At 46.5% G+C, this 18,001-nt stretch overlaps 1 protein-coding gene across 8 annotated transcripts in view; it reads right to left on the bottom strand.

Annotated features, from left to right (window-relative positions):
• The window catches only part of FAM227A (family with sequence similarity 227 member A), an 81,035-nt gene that overhangs the window by 31,925 nt on the left and 31,109 nt on the right, over positions 1–18,001 (bottom strand). For all 8 annotated transcript variants that reach the window (XM_044226515.1, XM_044226516.1, XM_044226519.1 and 5 more), the window contains 3 exons: positions 17,757–17,836; positions 8,832–8,919; positions 2,503–2,597 (listed from right to left, as the gene is read on the bottom strand). In XM_044226515.1, coding sequence (XP_044082450.1) covers positions 2,503–2,597; positions 8,832–8,919; positions 17,757–17,836 — 263 coding nt within the window. The remainder of the gene's footprint in view (positions 1–2,502; positions 2,598–8,831; positions 8,920–17,756; positions 17,837–18,001) is intronic.

Below are 18,001 nucleotides of genomic sequence, written 5' to 3'. Positions count from 1 at the left end.
AAGTGGAAGTCAAACCACAGTGAAATACATCTTGATGCCAACTGGGATAATGGTCATGAACGAATGGAAAAGAAGTATTGGCAAGGGTATGGAGAAAACAAACCCCTCACACGTTGATGGTCAGAGTGTAAAATAATGCATTTGCTGGGGTGCCTAGGTGGGTTAAGCCACTGCCTTTGGCTCAGGTCATGATCTCAGGGTCCTGGGATTGAGCCCCGCATCGGGCTCTCTGCTCAGCGGGGAGCCTGCTTCCCCCTCTCCCTCTCTGCTCTGCCTCTCTGCCTGCTTGTAATCTCTGTCAAATAAATAAATAAAATCTTTTTAAAAAAATGGTGCATTTGCTGTGTGAACAAGTTTGGCATTTCCTCAAAAAGTGAGACACACAGTTACCCCATTGCCCAACAATGCGACTGCCGGCTATGTACCCAAGAGAACAGAAAACCTACATGCACCCATAAACTTGTACGTGAATGTTCACTAAGATCTAAAAGATAGAAAAGACCTCAATGTCCATCAACTGGTGAGTGGATAAACAAAATGTGGGGGCGCCTCGGTGGCTCAATCATTAAGCATCTGCCTTCAGCTCAGATCATGATCCCTGGGTCGTGGGATGGAGCCCCACATCGGGCTCCCTGCTCGGCAGGAGGCCTGCTTCTCCCTCTCTCTATCTCCCTCTCCTTCTGTTCCCTCTCTGTCTCTCTCTGTGTCAATAAATAAATAAATAAAATTTTTTTTAAAAAATGTGGATTATTCATATATGGAATGTTATTCAGTCAAAAAAAAGAAATGAAGTACGGATAGATGCCATTAACGGACAAACCTTGAAAACATAATGCTGAGTGAAAGGAATCCATCACAGAGGACCACATATTGTATGATTCCACTTATATGACATGTCCAGAGAAGGCAGATCTCTACAGATAGAAAAGTAGGTTGGTGGTTGCAGAGGCTTAGAGGAGAGGTGAATAGGAAATGACTGCTATTGAGTATACAGTTTTTTTTTGGGGGGGGGGCAATAAAAATGTTCTAGAATTAGATAGTGGTGATGATTGTACAACTTGTGAAGAAATTAAAAAGTGACTAAATTGTACATTAAAATGAATTTTTTCATAGGGTTATGGGAGGATTAAATGAGTTAATATATATGATGGGTTTAGAATAATGTTTGGTATACACTACGTACTCAGTAAGCATTAGCTATACTGTGTTAGGTTGAAAAACCAAAGTGCAAAATCATGTATATTCTATTACAGTTTGTGTATTTAAAAAAGTGTTTATATCCCTTGACATCCGTCAGCCATTTCTACAAGGATATATGGGAAAATAGCCTTTGCCTCTGCGTAGGGGGGCATAGGGTCTGGCATGGAAGAGCAGGGGGGAGGGGCGGAGGGAGAAGCAGACTCCCAGAGGAGCTGGGAGCCTGATGTGCAGCTCAGTTCCAGGATCCTGAATCCTGAGCCAAAGACAAATGCTTCACTGACTGAGCCACCCATGCGTCCCTATTTCCCCCATTTTACAGAATAAGGTCAGAAAAGTTAAACCACCTGCTTAAGTAAGAGGCAGAGGTAAGTGCCATTGATGTAAACTACCGTCCGCAGAGGTTTGTGGGGGAGTTAGGGGTGGGAAAGAGAAGAGGAGAGAACACCTATTAACCCAGGGCCTTTCAAGTTCTGGGGACTTTGCTAGTGGCAAAGCTCAGAGATGAAAAGCTCAAGCTCAGAGTCAGACAGGTTTGCCTGCAAGTCTTGGCTTTATCACTTATTTGCTTTTTGAATTTGGATAATACTCTGAGCATCACTTCCCTCACTAATAAGCTAAAGAAGAGCAGGACTAATTATCCCAGAGAACTGAGACAGGAAAATAAAATATATTGCAAATATAGGTTTAGTTTAATATCTGATATACAGTAAATGATCATTATTTATTATCATTACTACCTTAGGTAAACCTCTAAGAACACCAGGACCTAGAAATTATCGTCCCCATTTTCTCAAGTAGGAAATGGAGGCTCAGTGCTCTTTTTATTACACCAAGGCTCCTGAATTCCAAGGGGGTAACTTAAATCCCTGCAGAAATCCAGATGAAATGCTCACTCAACTAACTAGTACCTGCCTCACCCAGGAATCACCCTTAGGACATTTCCTGACTATATCATCTTAGTCTACAATCAGAAATACCCCAGTTCTAGGGGCATCTGGGTGGCTCAGTTGGTTGGGCGACTGCCTTTGGCTCGGGTCATGATCCTGGAGTCCTGGGACTGAGTCCCACATTGGGCTCCCTGCTTGGCAGGGAGTCTGCTTCTCCCGCTGACCTCTCACCTCTAATGCTCTCTCTCTTGCTCTCAAATAAATAAATAAAATCTTAAAAGAAAAAAAAAAAAACTAAAAAAAAAAGAAATACCCCAGTTCTTACTCTGACATCTTCACAGAGCTGGCTTTTCTCACCAGATCTCCCACTCCTCTTAAATCATCTCTACTATTAAATTTCCAATCATGTACTCACCTGCTTGGGAAGCATGTTCTCAGGTTCTCTTGCTTCTGATATCCTCTTGACTAGTTTTGCAGCTTTCCTCAAGACCAGAGTCTGACCAGGATGCTCTGTCAATACAATGTTAACAGGAAAGGCTCATTGGAGCTTTTCAGCTGTGATGGGAAAGCACGTATTGCAGATCTCAGCTTCCTATTACTGTGAAAATGCCTGCGTGTATTCAGATCAGTAACAGCTCAGGTAAATTCATGCAGTTTTATTTGCATTTTAGCCAGATATACACCTGCGGCCATATATTTGTCCTTCTACTTATCTGTCCATCCAGCTATTCATCCATCCAGTAAACATCTACTGAGCACCTACTATGTGTTAGGCCTGTGCTCAGTGCTGGAAGTAGACTATCTTCAAGGAACTCATGGTTGAGGGAGGGGGAAAAAAAGCATGCAATAATAAGGGTAAGACCAACTCAAGGCTGTGCATAGAATTCTTTACAAGTGGCCACAGAATAAGGAAGGAGAGGTTTGATGGCCTCAAAAGTGCTATGCAGAGGTACACCTAGCTGGCTTAGTCAGTAGACCATGCGACTCTTGATCTCAGGGCCATGAATTCAAGCCCCATGTTGGGTGAAGAATGTACTCAAAACACACAAACAAACAGACAAAACAAATAAACAAATAAATAAATAAATGCTAAGCAGAATCATGAAAAGTGTTGAGGATAAAAGATCCAACTCTTACACAAAATTATGACTCTTCAGTGGAAAAAAGTGAATAGACTATCTTAAAGTTGGGCCGAGAGAAACAACAGATCATCTACTAAAGGAGTAACAATCAGAGTGACTGCAGAGTTCTCAATAGTAACAAGGGAAGGCAGAATATAATAGAATTAAATCATCAAAGCACGGAGGTAGACTTCTGTACCCAGCAAACTATCTTCAAAAACAAAGGTGAAGGGGCACTGTTGAAACCATCAGATGAAGACTGTAAATCATTCATTATAACAATGTTGTAAGTAGTAAGGGCGAACTCTTTGAGACAAATAGTAAGTCTCAGTAGGGAAAAAAGAAGCTATTACAGAGAACCAAATAGAAATTTTACAACTGAAAAATAAAACAATTGAAAAAAAAATCCACTGGGTGGGATCAATAGCAGAACTGAGGTGACAGAGGAAAGAGACAATGAACTTGAAGATAGATCAACAGAAATCCATTTTGTCTTCAACAAAGCAGGAAAGAATATCCAATGGAAAAAAGACAGTTTACAACACATGGTGTTGGGAAAATTGGACAGCCACATGCAGATGAATGAAAGTGGACCATTTCCTTACAGCATGCACAAAAATAGACTCAAATGGATGAAAGACTTAAATGTGAGAGAACAAATCCATCAAAGTCCTAGAAGAGAACACAGGCAGCAACCTCTGTGACTTTGCCCATAGCAACTTCTTGCTAGACACATTTCCAAAGGCAAGGGAAACAAAGGCAAAAATGAAAGTGAAACTTCATCAAGATCAAAATCTTTGGCACAGCAAAAGAAATAGTAGACAAAACCAAAAGACAACTGACAGAATGGGAGAATATAATTGCAAATGTCCTATCAGATGAAGGGCTAGTATCCAATATATATAAAGAATTTATCAAACTCAACACCCAAAGAACAAGTAATCCAATCAAGAAATGGGCAGAAGACATGAACAGACATTTCTCCAAAGAAGACATCCAAGTGGCCAAGAGACACATGAAAAAATGCTCCACAGGGAAATACAAAACAAAGCCACAATGAAATATCACCTCACATCAGTCAGAATGGCTAAAATTAACAAGTCAGGAAACAACAGATGTTGGAGAGGATGCAGAGAAAGGAGAACCCTCTCACACTGTTGATGGGAATGCAGGCTGGTGCAGCCACTCTGGAAAACAGTATGAAAAACAGTTGAAAATAGACCTACACTATGACCCAGCAATTGCACTACTGGGTATTTACCCCAAAGATACAAATGTAGTGCTCCAAAGGGGTACCTGCACCCCAATGTTTATAGCAGCAGTGTCCACAATAGCCAAACTATGTAAAGAGCCCAGATGTCCATCAACATATGAATGGATAAAGAAGATGTTTATCCATATATACGTATATATATATATATATATACACATATATATATATAATGAAATACTACTCAGCCATCAAAAAAAAATGAAATCTTGCCTTTGCAACAATGTGGATGGAACTAGAAGGTATTGTGCTAAGGGAAATAAGTCCATCAGAGAAGAACAATTATCATGTGATTTCACTCCTATGTGGAATTGACGAAACAAAACAGGATCATAGGGGAAGAGAGGAAAAAATAAAACAAGAAGTCATCAGGGAAGGAGACAAACCATAAGAGACTCCTAATATAGGAAACAAACTGAGCATTACTGGAGGGAAGAGGGGTGGGGGATGTGGTAACTGGGTGATGGACATGAAGGAGGGCACATGATGTAAGGAGTACGGGGTATTATATAAGACTGATGGATCACTGACCTCTACCTCATACATAATTGTATGTTATTTGAATTTTAACTTAAACATTTTTTAAAAAGATAAATAACCAATTTGTGTGATTTTCTGATACCACATGTGTGGTTCTATACTTCTCCAATTCTCTGATATAAACTGGGTCTCCATTCAGTTTAGTTCCAAATCTACCAAATCTGAGTTAGCCGCAGATCATACAAGTTAAAAAAACAGTCTGACAAAATCATCTCCACTTTTGGCACCAGTCTCAGATGGGATGCCCAGTAACCCATAGTTCTATCCAGGCTATTACAAATTTGGGGGTTCCTATGACCCACTCTCAAGTTTGATAATTCACTAGGATGACTCACAGAATCAGGAAAGTGCTGTATTTACTATCACTGATTTATTATAAAAAATGAAGCTTGGGGGCGCCTGGGTGGCTCAGTGGGTTAAGCCGCTGCCTTCGGCTCAGGTCATGATCTCAGGGTCCTGGGATCAAGTCCCGCATCGGGCTCTCTGCTCAGCAGGGAGCCTGCTTCCCTCTCTCTCTCTCTCTGACTGCCTCTCTCTCCGTCTACTTGTGATCTCTCTCTGTCAAATAAATAAATAAAATCTTTAAAAAAAAAAAATGAAGCTTGGAGGGGTGCCTGGGTGGTGGCTCAGTTGGTTAAACACCTGCCTTTGGCTCAGGTCATGATTCCGGGGTCCTGGGATCAAGCCTCATGTCCAACTCCCTGCTCCACAGGCAGTCTGCTTCTCCCTCGCCCTCTGCCACTCCCCCTGTTTGTGTTTGCTCACTCCCTCTCTCTCTCTCTCAAATAATGAATAAAATCTTTTAGAAAACGGGCAGCTCAGAAAGATGGAAGAGATACATAGGGCAAGGTATGGGGGTGGAAGGTCCACGCTGTCCTCAGGGTGTAACCACATTCCCAGCCTGCTGATGAGCCCAGCAACCTGGAAGTTCACCAAACCACACTGATGAAGACGGTTTTTTTTTTTTTTTTTTTTAAAGATTTTATTTATTTATTTGACAGAGAGGCAGGCAGAGAGAGTGTGAGCAGAGAGCCCGATGCAGGACTTGATCCCAGGACCCTGAGACTGTTGGGTCCCCAATATTGGGTTCCCCAATAATGGGTCCATGGTCAAAGGAGCGAGACTGATACAAAGCTAAGGTCAAGCAAAGCTTTATTTCGCGCCAAGCATCAAGAATCAAACCGACCGTCAAACTGACCTTTCAGGGCCACCCCGTACAGAGAGGGCGACCGCACCCTGCCTCACAGACTAACCTTTTTTTTTTTTTAAGATATTATTTATTTATTTGACAGAGATCACCAGTAGGCAGAGAAGCAGGCAGAGAGAGAGAGGAGGAAGCAAGTTCCCTGCAGAGCAGAGAGCTGGATGCAGGGTTTGATTCCCCGGACCCTGGGATCATGACCTGAGCCGAAGGCAGAGGCTTTAACCCACTGAGCCACCCAGGCGCCCCCTCACGGACTAACTTTTATAGAGCAAAGGCCATGTGGTTGAGCCTGGCCACACACAGGTGGCCAACGAGATTGTAACACACAGAGAAAACTGCACAGTCATGCTAGGTCACACATGGGTGGCCAATCGAATTACAATTCACCCCATAGTAGCTATTTGAACTAGCCTATCACCTTGGTTAGAACTGGCGCCCAAAAGTCACCCAAAAGGTGGAGCCCACACTCTGGTAGCTAGGGGACAGTATGCATGCTCTACTGATTGCATGTCTCCACCTGACCTGAACCACCCTTGTATTTGGGCTTTGTTACCTGGGACTGGTTTCCTGGACTTACTTTTAAGTAAGTTCCCTGAGGAAGGGGCAGGGTCAGTTTAAGTTTTACTGCATAAACAACAAAATCACTGTTTAACCGGATGGAATTACTCTGGCTAAATAGGCCCTTACATCTTCCTCTTTGACTCATGGGTCTTCATGAACTGAATAGATAATTGGCCTTTGTTTTTGTTTTTAAGTAGATGCCACATTCAGCCTGGAGCCAGATGTGGGGCTTGAACTCACGACCCTGAGATTAAGACCTGAGCTGAGATTGAGAGTTGAATGCTTAACTGACGGAGCCACCCAGGCGCCATCCTTATGATTTCCTCAATAGCATTTTCTTTCTGCTAGCTTACATTATTGTAAGAACACAGCCTATCCTACATATAACATACAAAATATGTGTTTATCAACTGTTTATGGGGTTGGTGAGGCTTCTAGTTAACACTAAGCTATTAGCAGTTAAGGTTTTGCTGGGGGGAGTCAAAATTATACATGAATTTTTGGCTGAGTGGCAGGATCAGAATCCCTAACCCCTGTGTTGTTCAAGAGTCAATGCATGTTTATGTTTTGGAAAGTCTCCTACAAATATTTACCTCTGTTTGAAATCTGGCTATATCTCTCAAGGGTAGTTCCCCAGATGTTGCTGTTGTTGTTGTTGTTTTGTTTTTGTTTTTGTTTGTTTTTAAATGTTTTATTTATTTATTTGAAAGACATAGATCACGAGTAGGCAGAGAGGCAGGCAGAGAGAGAGAGAAGAAAGCAGGCTCCCTGCTGAGCAGAGGGCCCTATGATCCCAAGACCCTGGGATATGACCTGAGCTGAAGGCAGAGGCTCAACCCACTGAGCCACCCAGGCGCCCCTGTTGTTTTAAAAACAGCTTGATTGAAATATAATTCACATACTCTGAGCCTTCATTTCTCCATCAAGAAAAAGGATTGTTTAATTTTTTTGGAATAATGATGACATGTACATAATTGTCTAGAATGATATTTAGGAGTTCCTGTTCTTTGTTCCTTCAGGTTCTGTATTTGTCTACTTGGCATCCTATAGTTCCAGGGCAAAACTAATGGCCAAAGTTCTTCATGTCTCTCCTGTAACCCAGAGCCCATGCTCTGGGCCACCTACTTCTCTAACTCTCACATACAACGGCAGGTTTTCTCCCCCATGCCCTAATTCACCCAGACACCAGGTGCCAAATAACAAGGGATGGCCCCTATGCCCCAAAGACCCGCAGAAACACTCCAACTAACCCTAACCTGTTGCCCTTACATGCCTTATCTTTTGTAAAGAAATTCTGGTAAAGGCCATGGCCTATGGCTTCCCCTTGCTCCGTTCTGCCTCCTGATGGACCTAGGTACTTCCCCCATGGCCCTGTGTGGTGAACCGGGCCTCTGTTTCTAGCAGAACTGTGAGTTGCAAACTTTTATTTCAAAGGCATCGGCCTCTCTGTGTAGTCAATCAGTCTCCTTCATAAATTAACACCTGGACACAAATCAGTTCCTACCTCAATAAATACTGGTTTCTGAAGGCACCGTGGAGGGCAGAGGGGGTGGGGGGTAGAGGGGGAAGTAATCATGTCTTGGGTTTTCTTCTTCTATTGCTAACAACCTCTCTTCCCACAGATATTAGCACTGTGCTAAACTCATCATCAAAGTGGAACTTAATCTGTGCTTGTTGAACTGAAGAATAATTCTTTTTTTTTTTTTAAAGAGCTTATTTATTTACCTATTCATGAGAGACAGAGAAAGAGAGGGAGGGAGAGGTAGGCCCCCCCGCAGAGCAGGGAGCCCGACGGGGGACTCCATCCCAGGGCTCTGGGATCATGACCTGAGCTGAAGGCAGATGCTCAACCGACTGAGCCACCCAGGCGACCCCTGAAAAATAATTCTGTCCTCTCCTCAGATACTACTTGGTGCCGAGGCCCCAGACTCGAACTACAGGTGTAAACTAGGGTGGCAAACTATGTTTGGACAAACCCAAGCACCTAGGTCTTGGGAGATCATAACTATGTCAAACACCTACATTTCCTTTTTAGGTAGTTAATGTACCTTTTGTGGCATTGTGGGTTTGGGGTGTATCTGCTGAATTCTTCTTGGCCGAAGAGTCTTTCTCAGTGGTTGAACTTACACCAGGAGACTCCAGGGGAGGCGGGGGGGAGAAAAAGAAAAAATTTCATAAAACCGGTTCTGAGAGGAATACAGAGCATATGAAATTTCCTAGACACATCTCATTGTTCTTAGAAACGGAACACGTGGAGGGAGACCAGTACTCAGCCCTCCAACCCGGGAGCATGGCCAAGAGGTGGCTGATATGGAAAATGCACATCCTAGGGATGGAGCAGGCCGGGGCACCCGTCCCAGCCCCTGTCCCTCAAAGTAGCTGCTAATCTTGGACAAGTCCCTGAACCTCTTGGTGGTCTTGGTTTTCCCCAGGTCCCTAGGAGGATGAAGTCAGCACGTGCGTGCAAAGCTCATGGGAAGTGTTGTATGAGCACTGCTGCCATTGCTTACACACTCCTACACCCCACCTCCCTAAGGAGACATTTCACTGAGCAGCTACCGCTGGCTCTGCCACTGGGCACACCCTGGAACCTGGGCCCTGCCCAGAGGAGCTCCCCATTGAGCCACAGGAGAGAGCAGGAAATAAGACAGTTATGCTGAGGGGTGGGAAGTCTCACCTATTTCTTAGAGAGGTGATGTAAGTTGGGGTTGGGGGAGTGACAGACTCAAAATGACAGTGGTTCAAACTAGGTAGAAATTTCCCTCCCACAGAACATTCTGAACGTAGGCACTGCGGGGCTAATACGGTATTTCGGCGGTGACAAATCCTTAGGGACTCTGACTTCTCCCAGCTCGTGGTTATCACATTCCTAAGACAGGAGCCTTGTTCTTAGGGTCCAAGATGGCAGCCAGCGCGCTCCAATATTGGGGGACAACGAACAGTCTGCCACAGCCGTACGAGCAGAGTATCATCGGAAGCCAGGGTGGGGAACGCTCAGGATTTTGTCTTGGGGGGAACTGGAGGGCTTCCAAGGAGAGAAGACATTTCTGTTCTGTCTTTGAAGAGGAGGAAGCATTGGGCAATGTTGAACAGATGGCCCGCCACACGGCAGACAAGCAGTCCACCAACCGCAGCAGCCACTTTGCTTTTATAGAAATACGGTATTTGAATGGGAGGCACACTGCGAGGACTTCCGGTGTCCATGCAGCCGGCTGTCCAACGGCTACTGATTTTTTAGAGCATAGAAATGGGTCCTGGGATGTGCGAGAGAGAAAATGCTCCCAGCTCGAGGAAGCATCGCAGCTCCTTGCTAAGAGGCTTCAGAGATCTGTAGTCTAGCAGAGAATAAATGCACTCCAACAGACTCTAATCCTGGGTGTAAGACTGTTGGAGAGGCAGTGGGGCGGTCCCCATGTTGGTAGAGGTCAGGTGCGTGGTCTGGGCTAAGTTGTTCACCTCTTGAGTCTACAGCTTCCTTTTTCAAATAACAATAATAATTACCTGCCTGCAAGGGTGTTGGAAGGCCTAGAACGGACACTTCCCATTTAGTCTCTTGGGTTGTGACCAATGACCAGGTCTGAGCTGTGAGGCAAGGCAACTATTGTGTGGGTGGGGGGTAAGCTGAGACCACTCTGGGATCCTCTCCCCACCACGGCCCAGAGGAGAGGGAACCCTTCTGCCCCACGTGCTCACCCTGCTGCTCAGATCCCCTGTGCCGAGGGCTCAGCTGTGATGGGTCAGGGTGGCCAGGGAGCCAGGTTTTGAGCCAATGTGGGATTCAATCTGGGGCTGCCCAGAAGTATCTGGGAGGGCGGTGGGCTTTGCAGATCTGGTATTAGCAGGTATGGGCATGAGCTGGAGGAATTGGGGTCATTCCAATTAACGATTGTTACTGTACCCATGCCCTGCAACTCGGAAAAACTGGTTAAAGTGAGAACACATTCTAATAGGACCCGACTGAAAAAGACTGGGCATTTCCTGTCGTTGGACTCAATCTGCAAGAATGAGTATCAGTTGTGATGTTCATTTTGCAGGTTAAGAACACAGAGGCTCAGTTTTGCTGAAAGCTGTACAACTGAGAGGTAGTATCACCTGGAGGGAAATTTAGATCTTCCAGAACCAAGAGGTCTGTTTTCCTGTCTTCACCTAAGGCTCCATGGGGGTCTTTCACTCCTAGCTCCCATATTTTGTCACCGATATAGATGACTTCGGTATGACTTGTTCATTCTTTAATCTAGACCTCCCCTCCAAAGCCTAGTCTTATAGACTTAACTACCTAGGTGATATCTACATCCATACTTCTCACATGTATGTTAAAGGTAAATTCAAAGCTGAACTCTTGGTAACCGTCCCTTATCTCCCCTCTTCTCTGAGTAAAAGGGCACCATTCAGATGCCTAAGCAACACCCCAGGGAATCCTCCTTGGCTCCCTCCTTTCCTTCCCTGCCCCTCCTCCCCATTCCCAAAGCCAATGGGTATGCACCTGTTGAAAGATCTGGCTCCAAAACACACTTCAAGTCTTCACTCTTACCACCTGCTGTCACTTTCTCTTCCTGAGACAACCACAAAAGCCTAACTGGTCATCTGTCCCCTTCTGTTACATTCTCCATATTCAGAAGACAAGTGTGATCTTGTAAAAATATAAATCAGAGGGTGTCATCTCCCTGTTTTAATGGATTCCTGCCGCACTAAAATTATATCCATATTCCTTACTATGACCCTCCCAGCTGTACAGGACCTAGTCCCTGATACTTCCCCAGCCTCAACTCCTGCCCCTTTCCTACAAGGGCTAGTGACAGTATTGTTGGCCTTCTCTCTGTTCCTTGAATATCTCAAGGGTTTTTTGGTTTTTACTTCTCACCTCAGGGCCTTTGCACATAATGTTCCCTTTTTTTCTGGAAGGTTCTTCCATTCATTTTTTTAATGGCTGACTCCTCATCTTTGGTTCTTAGCTCAAAGTGCTCTTTCTGGTGATGTTACCTGTCACATGTGTGCCCTTGCTTCTCCATATACACAAGATCCATGCCCCAAGGTGAAAGACTCACACTGCTCCCCTAGCTTCTTCTGTGGCTGGGATGCATACATTTCACCTACGGTCTACCTTTCAGATGCACCGCACCTTCCTGATCCTTTGAGGTACAAATGAGCAAAGGGATGAGACAGCCCATGCAGACTCCAGTTCCGGGATGACCACTGACAGGAAAACAGAGTGGAGCTTGGAGCTCCCACTCCCCAGGAACACTGGTTGGGGGCCAGCAGTGTCCCTTGGCAGAGATGGGGTGGCTTGGGCATCGTTCTCCATGGCATGGCCTCTGAAACTAACGAGCTGGTCCTCCCAGGGGAGCAGTGCGCCACCATTTTCCTTGAATACGTTTCTTCCTGGAGGAGATCTCATTGATTGCAGGTAAGAAATCTGACAATGACTGTTCCTTCTAAAGACTGTCTTTGCCGATCTTCTCTAATATTTGTTAAATGAATGAATGACCCCGCCTCTAAAAGGCAGAAGTCCGTATTTATAGCCTAGCCTCGTAGCAGAAGCCCAATATACCATTAGAAGCTTTGTCATTCCCACTCGGCAGAATCTCCCAACACTAGATAAGAAAAGGACAGACCACAGGTCGGACTTAAAGCAGCTTAGAACTGCGGACTCTTAGACAGATTGTTGCCATTGAAAAACATACTTTGAACACAGACAGCTATTTCCGTGAGCAGATGAGAAAGTGAGTCTGCTAAAAATAAGAGGCTCTGTCCTCACCATGGAATTCCACCAGTCCATCCTGGTTCACCCAGTAAAACTTCAGCGGATTTCACAGTTGGAAAGCTTTTGATTATTTCTATTTCTGGGGCAGAAAACTGAATCTTTAGCTGGGTTTCTGAAATAACTCTCAGGGGGATTTTATGTTATTTCAGTACAAAGAAACTACATTTTGCTTTGCACGGTGGTGCAAAACGTTAAATGATGTGATCTTGGTCTCCGAGTGACAGTTAGCCCTCTGCAGTGCCTGCTTTGTCTCTACTTCTTGGGGACGGACACTTGTAAGGAGACCATCCTCATACGCTGAGTGCGGGACCAAGACTTCACACAGATGGCCCCATGCGTGAGACGTCAGGAGGTATCTGTTGAGTGTCTGTGCTAGGTCTGTCCTAGGAGCTGGAGATAAAACAGTGAGAAAAACAGCCCTGTCCTCCTGGAGTTGGCATCCTGATAGAGCCAGACACTAAACAACCCGTAAGTCCCCCAGGGGAAGAGCTGCCTATGAGAAGCACCCTACAAGGCAGTCAATGGCCGCACAATGATAAGAGTAGCTGGGCGGTCAGGACCCGCCTTGCTGGCGTGATGTCAGTGAACTTGGGATCTGAAGGAGCGAGCCATTCCTAGGAACTCTGAGAAGAAAGCACATTCCAGGCTAAGGTCACAGTGCACAGGCCCAACTGGACATAGGCCTGGAGTGTCCAAGAGGCAGAAGGAAGTCTGGCGGGCTGACGTCTGGTGCCGAGGGAGTGCAAGGATGTGAGGAGTCTGGGGAGAGGTGGTGGCCGGATTCTGCAGGGCGGTCCATATCAGGCTAAGGCATCTGGATTGATTCCAAGTGCACTGGAGAAGGCGCTGCAGCTTTTAAGCAGAGAACAGTCTGATCTGGTGTGTGTCTGTGAAAAGGTTGTACAGACCGGTCTGGGGTCAAGCGTAAAAGGGAGGAGCCCAGAAAGAGGCTGCTGCCCTCAGCCAGACGCTGGGTGCTGGGAATCCGTGACCTCTTCCCCGCTGCCTGAGGGAGCAGAAGGCTGGCGGAAGGCAAAGCATGAGGTTGACATCCTGCAAACCACCCCTCCCCCACGCGCCTGGGTGGGACACGTGTGACATTCTTCCAGGAAACTTTCAACTATCTTATTGTTAATGCCTTGCCAGAGGGGAAAACAACTTGAACTTGACAATGTCAAAGCCTCCAGTATCTGGTAGGTCCATTTTAGCACAAGAAAGTTCTTTGGAAAACCTCCCCTAGCCTTATGTCCCCCCAACCCCAGAGTAGAAAACCAACTGCTCCTCACAACTCTGGGGCAGCTCTTTCTGCCCTGGGGTCCTGTCCCCTTGCTTCAAAGATGTCTTGAAAATTCTTTCTTGGCTGGAGGCTCCAAACCCCACCCACCTATATTCCCTTACCTATATTCCCAAACCTGCTCATTGAGCTCCCCACCCCCACCTTGAGGCCCCAGGGGCAGTTGGATACACCAGGGCAGGGAGGGAGATCTGAGTGTCACTGGCACCAAAAGCCAGACAAGGAGCCAGCAGAAGGCTAGCTGAAGACAAAGCATGAGCTGACACCCTACAGGAACCCCCACCCCCACTCCTGGGAGGCTTTTGTGGGACATTCTTCCAGGAATCCCCCAAGTATCTTGTTAATGCCTTGCTAGAGGGGTAAAGAACCTTAACTTGACAATGGCAAAGCCTCTATTATATGGTAGGTCCTCTTCAGCGTATGAAAATTCATTTGAATCCTCCCTTTTCCATAGTTCCTCCAACTCCGCAAAGTCCCAAGCATATAATGGGCCCTTCCTCAAAAGGGCGCTTCCCCCTGCCCCCAGCAGCTTTGTGCCCTTGGGTCCTGTATCTGTGCTTTAATAAAACCACCATTTTGCACCAAAGAAGTATTAAGAATTTCTTCTTGGTCATGGGCTCCAGACCTCACCCCACTGAACCTCACCTATAGTCCAAAACCACATCAAGAAGACTAGATTAAAAAAAAAAAAATTAAATTAAATTAAAAAAAAAAAAAAGGAGGACTAGATGAGACCACCTGGGAAGAATAGGTAGAGGGGAAGGGGAGGACAGACTGACGGACAGGAAGGCAGGCACTCGCAAAACTGGCAACATAGAAGCCAAGAGAAAAAAAGTCTGGTGAAGGTGGGAGCAGCCAACCACGAGACCACGAGACCACGAGACGGGGACTAGAGTGGGGAGCAGATCAGGGCTGGAACCACGGAGGCAGGAGCAGCTACTAGGATGCGCTGAAGGCGGGATCTGTGGGTACAGATGAGGCTTTTGAGAAAGCCTGGTGGGAAGGGTGGCAGGAAATGGGGGTGCAGCGGCAAAGGCAAGAGGTGCCAGAGCAGGAGTGTTGGGTGATGGGAGCCAGTCAACAGTGGGAAAAGATGATGAAAGACGGGGTTGTGCCCACAGGGAACGAGGTCCAGACCCAAGTGCGGCAGGGCCCTTCCTCCACAGGCATCAGGGGCTGGTGGATGGTGAGGGTACAGATCCGGGTAGGAAGGTGAGGGCCGGGAGAGGGTATTGTGTGGAGGTTTCTGTGATGTGTCCTGCATGTTGTCTGTGAGACTCGTGCTGCATGAGTGACCTTGGGAGCCAGATTCGTTGACATTAGCTGACCTCCAGGTTCCAACTGGCCCTTCTGGTCTGGACACCAAGACCCTCCAGCTCCAGGCAGGGCCGGCCCCCTGGATCGGAATCCGGGAGGGGAGGCGAGCACCTCTAACCCAGGCTCCCAGGAGACGTAAAGACATAACATAGAAATGCAGCTTTCCAAACCGCCCGTGGGCAAACAGTGTTTAACCTCAGACCCCCATGTGCCCTATAAATAGTTATGTGCCCTATAAATACAGCCCTTATGGGCACAGTCAACTGGAATTCTCGCCGAGGGGAGGACGCTCCGCCCAGGCCTTTCCTGGGGACTCCTGCCTGGCTGTCGCCACAGGGCTGCCCTAGCCGATAAGAAGCTGGATATCTGAAGTGTCCGATTTGATGGAACTTTGTCTTCTCCTTTACTGCCCTCACCTATGCACAGATTTCCCTTTTCTATTAGATTTTTATATAATCAATAAAGTGTCTCCCCAGTCAAACTGATTTTATATAATTGTATTGATTATTGATCAATACAATTGTATGTATTGATTTTATATGTATGTATGTATGTATGTATGTATTGATTTTATATAATCAATAAAGTGTCTCCCCCAGTCAAACTGAAGAGTACGGTGGCGCTGTGAATCTTTATTCAGAACAGAGAGCAGGGTTTTAACCCAACACCTTTGGCCCCTGTGGGGACACAGACTTTCCAAGGCATACTGGGATGGCCAGTTGGAAGAACATCCATTTCCAGATCCCCAAATGTCCTCACCTCCCGTTTTCTGAAAGCGAACATCCTGACCATGTGCGGGTGTCAGCAACAGCCTCTATCCCACTTGACAAAAGAAAAGGCACACCTTTCACCCATTCCAAACACCGGGTGACCGTTGCAGGGAGGAAACAGCCCCAACTTGGCACCAGACTAAGGGCAAAGGCTGGTCTGACAGTGAATCAAGCCTCACAGGCTACTTACAGGGTATTAGAAATGAGGACGTCGGTCTACAGCTTAAAGATTAGTGGGGGAGAGACAGCCACGATCAGTGGATGACCCAATAATTCCCTCGCTCGGGAGGAGAGGGCTCTGAGCGGTAGAACAAGATGTGGACCAGAGTGGAGACCACAGACCCTGAGGGGTTTGGCTGAGGTAGAAGGATGAGTGGGCTCCTTCTGCAAAGAGCCGGAACATAAATATTTCCAGCTTTGTAGGCCGGGAAGTCTGTATCACAACTACTCAACCCTACGAAGATGGTCAAAGGCAGTAGTCAACCAGTGACCTCGCCTGGGTACCAGTGATGTATTTCTTACAAAAACGGGCAGCAGCAGGCCTCATTCGTGGCTTTCCCAGGCATTTACTTTTTTTCCAGCTCTCTGGAAAAAGGAGGTCTTGCTAGGAAGTGTTTGGCAGGTTTCATGTTACCAGAGGGGTGGGTGGCAGTGAGGGGAGGAGGCTTACTTGGGGACAAGAGGGATCAGAGGCCAGGTGAAGCTAGGGAGGTATTTTTCATTTGGGCTGGGGGAGGTTATTTAGGGGAGGGGGAATAGGCTGGGGCCGGGGGGGACAGTATGACATAATTAGATCTGCATTTTGAAAAGATTGCAGGGGTACTGGGGAGCCTGAGGGAGCCAGGAGCTTACTGCAATGGTGAAGGGGCTCCAACTGGACTGTGGGAAGGGGAGGGGAGGGGAGGAGAAGGGTAGGATGGTTCTGGAGCTACCTGGGAGGGAACACCACAGGGCAGGGCACAGAGGGGCAAACCGGTATGAGAATGATGTGGGAAACAATGGCAGAAGAAAAATTAAATTCCCTGAGAACAAGCCACTGATGCGTCCTTGAAACAGGCAGTGCACCTTCCTCTAGGAACTCAGCTGCCTCAATGTTAATACTTCGGGAAGGCAAAATGCAATCTTAACCCCACCCCCAGGATCCTGTGAGTCTACTTTAACATGTAAAAATTCTTTGGAAACTTCCTTTGTCTCTGTTCCCCAAGATACATGTTGGCAATCATCCCCCAAGCCTAACACCCACTAATATACATCTAAAGGGTCTCATGACTAAGGTTTTACTAGACACTAAAATGACATTTTTTCAACAGTAGCTAGCCCCCTCAAGGTCCTGGACACCTTGCTTCCAAAATTCCCTGAAGACTTATGTTCTCCCTAACCCACTCCCAATTTGAAAATATATCAGGGGCCACTCCTCATGACCCCTCTATCTGCCCACAGGTCCTGTCCCTGTGCTTTAATAAAACCACCTCTTTGCACCAAAGATGTCTCAAGAATTGTTTCAAAAGGAAGCCGGCAGCTTTGAATCCTAACAACTTTCCTACATCAGATAGGACAGCCAGGTGCGGGTTTATGGTGAGGAGCGATAGGAAAAGCTATGAGAACACTTTGAGCCGAGCCTGGGCTTAGAAACTGCTTCCATCCCCTTCACCCTCCAATCACTGCATCTCTGTGGTGACCTTCTGGTGTTCTACTCACGTGCACAGATCTAGAGGACCACCAGGACCCCTCCCCAAGATGATGGACAGGGAGTGCAGAGGCGTGGCACCCACTAGAAGTCAGTGAAGCTTTTGGGGATGCACGGGGTCTGGGTCTGTGTCCCTCTACTCACCTTAGGGTAGGGAACTTTCTTGTACTGGATAGATGTCTGGGAGACATATCTCTTAGAAGTGAACAAAGAGAACTCTCTTTCTAGGGAAGAGAAAGAAAAATGTGCTTCATTCTTGTCCCAGACAGGACACTGCAGACCACAAGTTCTGACACAGCCCCCTCCCTGGAGGCCACAGCAACAGCAGGACAATGAAACTCAGGCAAACCAGAGCCCCTCAGTCATTCCCTCTGCTCTGTGACCTTCGG

Source organism: Neovison vison, chromosome 12 (assembly GCF_020171115.1).
Source record: "Neovison vison isolate M4711 chromosome 12, ASM_NN_V1, whole genome shotgun sequence".
NCBI lineage: Eukaryota > Metazoa > Chordata > Mammalia > Carnivora > Mustelidae > Neogale > Neogale vison.
This window is presented reverse-complemented; position numbering and strand designations above follow the sequence as displayed.